The sequence below is a fragment of the Tupaia chinensis genome, unplaced genomic scaffold, assembly GCF_000334495.1.
Source record: "Tupaia chinensis unplaced genomic scaffold, TupChi_1.0 Scaffold000184_1, whole genome shotgun sequence".
NCBI lineage: Eukaryota > Metazoa > Chordata > Mammalia > Scandentia > Tupaiidae > Tupaia > Tupaia belangeri.
The window spans coordinates 4394137-4403569 of record NW_006159659.1 but is presented as its reverse complement, the minus strand read 5'-3'; the positions used below and the strand labels follow the sequence as shown (position 1 = coordinate 4403569).

At 38.9% G+C, this 9433-nt stretch overlaps 1 protein-coding gene across 3 annotated transcripts in view; it reads left to right on the top strand.

Moving 5' to 3' along the window:
* Positions 1–9433, top strand: part of ACOT9 (acyl-CoA thioesterase 9) — an 87751-nt gene that overhangs the window by 54908 nt on the left and 23410 nt on the right. For 2 of the 3 annotated variants that reach the window (XM_006146654.3, XM_006146656.3), the window contains exons 2-6: positions 1820–1917; positions 3197–3223; positions 3680–3725; positions 6497–6667; positions 7068–7105. In XM_006146654.3, coding sequence (XP_006146716.1) covers positions 1820–1917; positions 3197–3223; positions 3680–3725; positions 6497–6667; positions 7068–7105 — 380 coding nt within the window. The remainder of the gene's footprint in view (positions 1–1819; positions 1918–3196; positions 3224–3679; positions 3726–6496; positions 6668–7067; positions 7106–9433) is intronic. The other variant, XM_006146655.3, reaches the window with a different exon arrangement.

The window sequence follows — 9433 nt, the reverse complement described above, 5'->3', positions numbered from 1 at the left end:
CTCATCAGCTCCTTTCTCCTGCCTCTTCTGCAGTTCATTGTCTCTCTTTTCTATCATCTCTGTTAGCTTTGTCACTATGAATAGTCTAAATTCTTTATCTGACATTTCCATGAGTTTCATTGTACCATCTGAGGATGAAGAAGAGTTATTCTTTTCCCCAGGAAGAGAGGTATTTTCTTGCTTTCCCATATCTCTTGGAACCCTGCGGTGATTTCTAGTCATCTGATGGATGGTGTGTTTTGTCCGAATTCTTGAAGTTCAATCTGAGCGTTCAGAGGCGTGCAGAAGGAGGTGATCTGCAATCTCTCTTCTGTTCTGTTTTTACTCTTTGTGCATCAGATTCAGTGGGAATAGAGGAATATTCTGACCCTAATCATAATCAGATGTTTGGATCCTGTTTATGTGGACCTGTCTAGACACTTAGTAGGTAGAGGCTGAGCGGCCAATGCATAAAGATAAAGAAAAAAGGAAAAGAATTAGAGAAGGGGAAAGAAGAAAAAATAAAATAAAAATGAAGAGAAAAAGATATTAAAAAACTGGATTTAAATTTTAAATAGCAAAAATTGAAAACTGCGCGGTGTACTTGTGTGCCTTGCAAAAACAATATTTCACAGCTCAAGTTTGATATCCATGTCAGGATGGGCCTGCATTGTGCCTTTCCTAAATGGAATGGGGAAAGGCACCAATTAGCACAATAAAGGTAGGGCTTGAGAGCTTAGGAAATACTTTACCTTAAACTTTTTTTAAAAAAAAATTAAAAGACACAGGGAGACACACAGAGGCAGAGAGAGACAGAGAGAAATGGAGAGAAGGAGACAGAGGTAGCCCTACCCATTAGAAATGTATCTGGAGGGAGAAATCTTAGCAGAAAATCTTCACTTTTAGTCGAGGGAAGCAGCTCAAGTTCAGTATCCATGTCAGGGTCAACATCTTTTATTTATTCTGTGAATAATTACTAAATTGGTTTCTGCTCTCAAACAGTATTTATTCTACAGCAGAAACAGAAATATCTGAAGATATGGAAGTAGGGAAGGTGAGTGTTAATACCAGCAACTGTATAGAAGAAGAATGGATAGTAAGGGTGGGTGGGAGGAGCTCAGAGAAAGAACTCTTTTATCAGATACAAGATTGTAAAGTTTCCTGTTGAAAATGATATTTATGGTAATATCCTTGATTTGATTGTCGCATACCACATGCATGACTTTAAAAACATATTGTGGGGGCTGGCAGGTGGTGTGGTGGTTAAGGAGGCTGGACTCCCACATGGCTGACTGTGGTTCAAGTCCTGGACCTGGCAGTTTGCTTTCTCACTTTCTTCCTCTCTCTCTTTCTTTCTCTGGTCAACTTCATAAATGAATGAATGACAATGAATGAAATTAAATAAAATAATTCTTTAAAAGAAAAACAAACATATTGTGGGGGCCAGCAGGTGACATGGTAGTTAAGGCACTGGACTCCCACTTGGGTGATCGTGGTTTGAATCCTGGATTTAGCAGCTTGCTTTCTCACTTCCTCTCTCTCTCTGGTCAAATTAAAAAAAGATATTTTAAAAAAGAGGAAAACATTGTGTGCTATAGAGGTATACAATGACTAAACATACATAACAAATCATAATAAAACCCAAAGGTTTATTTTATATGGGGAAGCCTTATACTCAAATGTACATAAGCTTGTGAAGCAACTAGAGACCCCTACAAGACAGTATATACTAAGGGTGTGGTAGACCAAATACTATGGGAAGAAATGTAGGTCTTTGGGGTTTCCGGAAAAGGAAGAAGCAGTAGAACCTACACCAAGTACCTTTTATCTTGTTTTATAGGCTTTGTGCCTCCAGTAAGGGGCTGCTTACCCCTGGCAGAGGACTGACTCAAGGATCTCAGAGCCCCAGAAAACAGGGAGTCTTCTACATTCATGAAGGCAAGCATGATGTTTGCTTTTTATGCCTATGTGGCGAAACCTTGTTTCACTTTCATTTAAAAGGTGTATAGAATGATAACTTAGGGGAAATGAGATGTATTAAAGGTAGATGTTTAATAAGCGTCTCATTTATAAAGTGACCAGAATAGCTACATGATAGGTTCTGGTAGAAATCACATTTGGAAGTTGAGCTGTTGTTACTGGGAGCCTTGGGAACTGACTCCCAATTTTTTTTTTTTTAAATGTTTTTGATTTACAATAGCATGTGCACACAGACAGTGGTTGTGGGAGAGAAAGAAAATACCCCTTACAGGATCTTGTCACACCATGATTCCTTTCTTCCAGCCCCTCAGGATGTTGGGCACGTGTGTGTGTGCCTGCCATATTTCAGTTGACTAAGCCAAGGGTCTGAGCCTATGGTCAGTCATGTGGCTTCCAGCACTGCCGTACGATATGCTACTGACTACACCACCTCGGCTGTGTCAAACTAAGTTCTTTTAGTTAAATGATATCCCACTTCTGTGTGTAGGTTCTTAAGGTGTGAAAAGAAGAGACCTAATACCTGAATAGGAGATGGGTCCATCAGTGATACTGACTAAATACTCCTAGTTCATACCATACTTTTAGAGGTTCTGTGTTGATCCATGCTTAATTGAAGTTAATTTCACATACTAATATGATATACAGATGATGGATTATCTTCATAGACTTAGGAGTATCACTTTAATTAAAATTATGGCTTCTTTAAAGGATTCGAAAAAATGTTTGTGTGTATATGTAAATAAAATTTTAAATTCTTTTTTCCCCCCTTGGCTCTCAGCACTTGCCACACTTCTTACTGACTAAAGTAGTAATAGTCATTTTTATGTCATTGTGTATCAGTAGTTTGCAACTGTTTAAGGGTACTTTCAATCTATTATTTTATTCAAAGAATTTCAGGGGGAAAATCAGAAATAGGACTGATTTACTAATAGTTACTTTTTTGCAGTTCTCTATAATCTGATTATAATTAAAGTACGCGTCAAATTTTGGTGTATACATAATTTTTTGATAGGAAAAGAAATACTTTTTATGTGAAAGTTAAAGTATATTTGGTTTCAATCAGTTAGTTATTAAAGGGCCAAGGATGACTATATTTAATTTCCTATAATTGAATTATATATTTTGAAATGCTAGAATAAGCATATGACCTCAGTATATTATTTGAAATACTATAGATTTATTTTTCAGTTTTGAATTACTGCTGGTTCTCTAATTGATTTTCCCGTTATCCATATAGCATGTTCACCTATACATGTGAATAACGGTATGTGTGGTAATTAGTATCTACTTTAAGTGCTTAAATTCTGTTAGCACTAATTTACTCTTCCACTTTTGGGCAGTGGGCACTAACTACAATTAAATTGCATTCTTTGCCTTATCTTGATTCATCTTGCTTCATTTTTCTGGCTTAAGCTTTTCTAATAAATAGTATAGTATAAATATATGAATATACCCTTTTTTGTTTATGTAAATTCCCCTGTGAATGGCACAAAGATATTCTCTCTGTACCAAGGAGACAATATAGTTGTCGCAGGGAGCAGTGGCCTGATCTCTTGTTTGCTACAGCAGTCGGTGGAAATTCACAAGCCTTTAGATCTTTCGCATGCATGAATTGCTTTGCGTTTGCATAGTTCTTGAGCCCTGTTGCCACAATCCAATGGTCATTTTTTGTTTGTTTGTTTGTTTGTTTCACGGAGTGACTTCTTTATTCTTGTTTCAGTTCGAGATAAGTTGCGGGAGATAGTAGGAGCATCCACCAACTGGAGGTAGGCACTCTTGTGTTCGCTCATTCTCTCATCCCCTAGGTATTGTGCCAGGTTCTGTGTAGGCTCAACTGATTGTCCCCTTGTAGGGATGGGGAGCCCTGTGTTTGGAGATGGGTTAAAGGTTGTTTACTTGTGGGAAAAGATCAACACCTCAACTTATTCATCAGTTTATGCATTGTTCTCATAAAATAACATGGATTACACATCATCTTCATTTTTCATAGTGCATTCAGGCATATTACCTCACTGCTTCTCATAAAAAAACTTGTGATATGCTTGTGGTGTATGTTCCTATTCCTTTTTTACACATGATAAAACTAAAACTCAGAGAGATTAAACAATTAAATATCTGGGTTTGGGACTTGAACCCAAGTCTCCTGGTTTTTCTGTTTCGTGCAACTTGACTCTCATTGCTTCTTGCCAGTTACCCAGATGTCCAGCATTATCTTTTTCTTTTTCTCAGTATTTCCCTTCTGTGAAACAGTATCATACTCCTTCTGGCACACAGAAGTTTGAAGCTAAAATGAGATTTAAAAAGAAGCCTGGGGGCCAACAGGTGACATAGTGGTTGAGGCATTTGACTCCCACATGGTCAACTGCAGTTTGAGTCCCAGACCCAGTGGCTTGAAACTCTTGCTGGGCACTTTGGCATGAATGCCCAAAATCCTGAGAGGAGAATGGAGGAGAAGGGAACTGTGGGGTAATTTCTCATTTCCTATCTTTCTCTCTCTCTCTGTCTCTCTGATGAATGCACAGGCCCTACAGCAAAAATCCTTCTCAGGGCCGGCAGGTGGTGTGGTGGTTAAGGGTGCTGGACTCCCACATGACTGATTGCAGTTCAAGTCCCAGGCCTGGCGACTTGCTTTCTCACTTTCTCTTGGCAACTTGCTTTCTCACTTTCTCTTTTTTTTTTCTCCTCCTCCCTCGCTCTCTCTCTGTCCCTTTCTGGTCAAATTAAAATAAATAGATAAATAAAAGTAAAGTTAAATAAAAATAATTCTTTAAAAAAATCTTTCTAAAAATAGTAAAAAGGAAACATTAAGTGATCCTTAGATATATAATCTATTGTTGGTATAAAAATTATCTAATGACTTATTTTGAAACTATATGAAAAATTTCAATTTACTTAAAAGTAGAGAGTAGTACCTATGTCTCCACTGCCTGGATTTGATACTTGTTAACGTTTTTTTTTTTTTTTTTAAAGGGCGCTTGCTCTCGCCAGACAGAGAGAGAGAGACAGAGAGACAGAAAGAGGGAAATGAAATCACCCCCCAGGGGGGATGGCCACGCCACAATCCCTTCTCCTCCATTCTCCTCTCCGGATCTTGGGCATGCACACACACGCACCCGGTGTGAGTTTAAGCCGCCAGGTCCAGGACTCGAACCGCAGTCGACTATGTGGGAATTCAGCAACATAGCCATTACGCTAACTGCTGGTCCATACTTGTTAACATTTTACCAAATTTGCCAATATATGCATATTTCTAAGTGAATTATAGATATAATGACACTTCAGCATGAGTCTCTGATAAACAGTTATATTCTCTTTTATAACAAAAGCAATCTTTGTGTATCTCCAACAAATGAGACATTTTCTCATGTAATAAAATTGACAGTAATTCCCTATGGTATGTTACCCATCCATGTTCAGATTTGCTCAACTGTTCCCAAAATGTCTTTCATAGGTATTTAAAAACAATCAAGATCCAATAAAGGATTGCACATTGGGTCTGGTGGTTATGACTCTTTAGTCTCCCCTAATCTATAATCACTGAGTGTTACCCTCCTCTCTTTTTATCTTTTTATATTCTAGATTTACCTGGTGTCATTTTACGTGTTCCTTTATCTCCTATAATTTAGTCTAAACATTTCTGGCAATAATACATTTCTGGTGATAATACTTTATAAGTTAAACTTAGACGGACATCTTAGTTAATGTCAGCATTTTTTTTTTTAAGGTTTTTGTCATAGGACATGTGCACTCGCCAGACAGGGACATAGACAGGGAAAGTGAGAAATCAGTCCCCAGGCGGGGATGGCCACACCACAATCCCTTCTCCTCCATTCTCCTCTTGGGACTTTAGGCATATGTGCACACTGCCCAGTGTGATTTTCAAGCTGCTGGGTCCAGGACTTAAACTGTAGTCAGCCATGTGGGAATCCAGCACCTTTACTACCATGCCATCTGTTGGTCCCTATTACCAGCATTTTTTTTCTATCCTGTTATCTCACTTTTCTCTTCCACCCTAATCTTTTTCTCCCCTTTTTTGTCTCCTTTCAATCTTCTCTTTACCTTGTGTTCTGCTTTCCATACTTCCTTTGGATATAGACCATTTCCCCCCTCTGTCTTTCTTGAAATTGAAGGCTGATTGATTGATTGATTGATTGCTAGAGCACAGAGAATCTGAGAATTATCAAGCTGAGAGGTAGGAATGTGGAGTTCAATGACCATGCTATTTTTTTTTTTTACCATATATATATACTATTTTGTTCATCCCTGTAGATTTTCCATTTGATTTCAAGTATTCTATTTTTTGAATAAACTGTTTGATGAGGGTGAATACTTGGTTCATTTGGGAATATCTGTGTAACTTCTAAGTATGTTTTTCTAGTCTTGAAGTGTAAACTAATGGTACCAGAAATGTTTAGTTTCACCAAGAGGTGGGAGAGGAGGAGGAGGAGATGAATAGGTCCAGACCTCTCCAGTGTGTCACTAGAATTGGGAGGTAGCACTGCCCTTGTTTTATGAAGCTTGCATCCTTTCTTCTCAGAGACCATGTGAAATTAATGGAGGAAAGAAAGTTACTTCAAAGTTTTTTGGCTAAGTCACAGAAGGGACTGCCACCTAGGAAGATGAAGGACAGTTATATTGAAGTTCTCCTGCCTTTGGGGACTGAACCTGAATTACGAGAGAAATACTTGACTGTTCAAAACACCGTAAGGTAATGCAGTTCTATTTTTATTTGTGTTGTTTTTATTTTATTTTCTATGTTGGTTAATTTTATATTTTTGTTATTATTTAAAACATTTTGCTATGGGGCACACATACAGAGAGAGAGAGAAAGTGAGAAAGCAAGCTACTAGGTCCGGGACTTGCAGTCGACCAGTGTCTTATCACACCACCTGCCAACCCCTTTTATAATGACTTTGAGGTATAATTCATAGACCATAGTCACCTATTTAAAATGTACACTTCTGTGGGATTTAATATATTCAGAGAGTTGTGTGACTGTCACCAAAACTCATTTTAAAACACATCCATCCCTCTAAAGTGTGTTATATATTTTTAAAGGAAGATCATCATGATTTTAATGTAATTAACAGTTTGCTTTATTTTTACAGATTTGGCAGGATTCTTGAGGATCTTGACAGCTTAGGAGGTATGAATGTTATTTTAGTATTTCTATAGATTTGACATTGAGTCCTGTGAATTGAAAGGGCCTTTTTGTTCTTTAACCTACAGAGATAAGGATATTCTTTTTTTTTTTTTTTTGGAGAGGATTTTGCTATAGGGCACATGTGCTTGCCAGAAAGACAGAGAGAGACAGAGACACAGAGAGCGAGAAATCACCCCCTAGGGCGGATGGCCATGCCAAAATCACTTCTCCTCCATTCTCCTCTTGGGATCTTGGGCACGCATGCACACATGCCCAGTGTGAGTTTAAGTCACCAGATCTAGGACTTGAACCGTGATCAACTATGTGGGAGTTCAGCAACATAGTCATTACGCAACTGCTGGTCCTGAGATAAGGATATTCTAAAAGCACAGAAAAAGAAGGGTGTCTCCTACCTCTGAATTGTCATAACTTTTTCCTATAAATGTAGATTCTTAATTAATGGAGTTATAATCTGAATAATCCTTTCTAATAACTTTTTAAAAAGTGTTTTAAGCTTGTAGAAAAGAATACAGTATAAAGAATTGCTCTTCTCTGAATTATGTGAGTAGGTTGCTGACATGAAGCCTTACCATCCCCAAATATTTCGATGTGTAATTCCTATAAACAAGGCCATTCTTCTGTAGAACTACAATGCAACATCAAAAATCAGGAAATTAACATTGATACATTATACCATCTAATTCTCAGACCACATTCAACCTAAAAAATTGTTTCCTGGGGCCAGCAGGTGATGTGGTGCTTAAGGGCTCTGGACTTCCACATGGCTGACTGCAATTCCAAGTCCCAGACCTGGCGACTTGCTTTCTCACTTTACCTCCTTTCCCTCTGTCCTTCTCTCTCCCACTCTGTCCCTCTCTGGTCAAATTTAAATAAATAAATAGATAAATATTAAATAATTCTTTAAAAAAATTGTTTCTTTGTTCATGGTAAAGTGCATGCACATAGACGAGCATCATGTTCAGGGTCTGGTCATGCCGTGATCCCCTTCCTCTAGTCCTGTAGCCCTTCAGATCTTGGGTACTCATGTGTATCTGCCATGGTTCACGCTGACCCATCTGGATTTAGGCAGTGGTTGCCATGTAGGATCTGGCTTCTCTTGAACAGTGCATTACCGCTGTGCCATGGAGTCAGCCAACTCCCTCCTGTTCAACTTTTGCCAATGGCTTCATAGCAGAGAGATCCAGTTCTGAATTATGTGTTACATTTAGTTGTCTTGTCAGGGGTAGTACTTGAGTCTTTCCTTGACTTTCATGACCTTAACACTTCCAAAGGTTACAGGCTAATTCTTTTGTGGATCGCACCTCAACTTGGGGTTTGTCTCATGCTTCCTCATGATTAGCTTTGGGATATATCAATATATCCTTGGCAGGAATGTTACAGAAGAGATACTCTGTTTTTTTCTTTTTAATGTTTTTTTTTTGTTGTTGTTTAAGTTTTGCTATCTGGCATGTGCATTCACTGGAGAGAGGCAGAGAGACAGAGAATGCCCCATGGGGCATGGCCATATTGCAGTCCCCTCTTCCCCATTCTCTTCTTGGGATTTTGGGCATGGACGTTCACACACCTGGTGTGGTTTTCAAGCTGCCAGATCCGGGATGCAAACTGTGCAGTCGGCCATGTGGGATCTGGCTGTCTTAACAACTACACCACTGACTGGCCCCAATTTAGTATTTTTAACTCATTATGGACTTGAGGATTTGTATTTTATTGGATGGATTTTAGTATGTTACTGTCAGTTGTCTTGATGCTCAGTTCTTTCCAGGACTGTCTCAGTCCCTTCATGCTAGCTTCTGTGGTCTCTCTCTCTCTCTTTTATTTTTTTAAGTGTCGCTTTCATTCTTTGGGTACTTTCTTACTTGGCACAATAAAATATTCTAGGCTCATTGTCTGCTTTCCCTGGCTCAGTCTTGGAATCACCAGATCTCCAAGAACCATAGAGTATGACATTCAGAAACCGAGATCTGTGTGCTGGGAGTGGCGGTTGTTCCTGGGTATCACTGCTTTGTGCCCTCGCAGTGCATGTGCTGGGGGATACGTGTGCACAGGCAGACATTTACTTCTGTGTGCATTTCTAAATCTGCTCGTGTGCATAAGGGAACCATGGGTTCACACTGATAGCTCCAATTCTGCTTCAACACCCTGAGGTGCCTTCTCATTTCCTTTCTCGCCATATTAGTTATTCCCTTCTCCAGCTTCTCCAGGTGACTCCATTATCCTTTTTTTTTTTGAGAGGTTTTTGCTATAGGGCGCATGCGCTCGCCAGACAGACAGAGAGAGACATAGAGACAGAAAACGAGAAATCACTCCCCA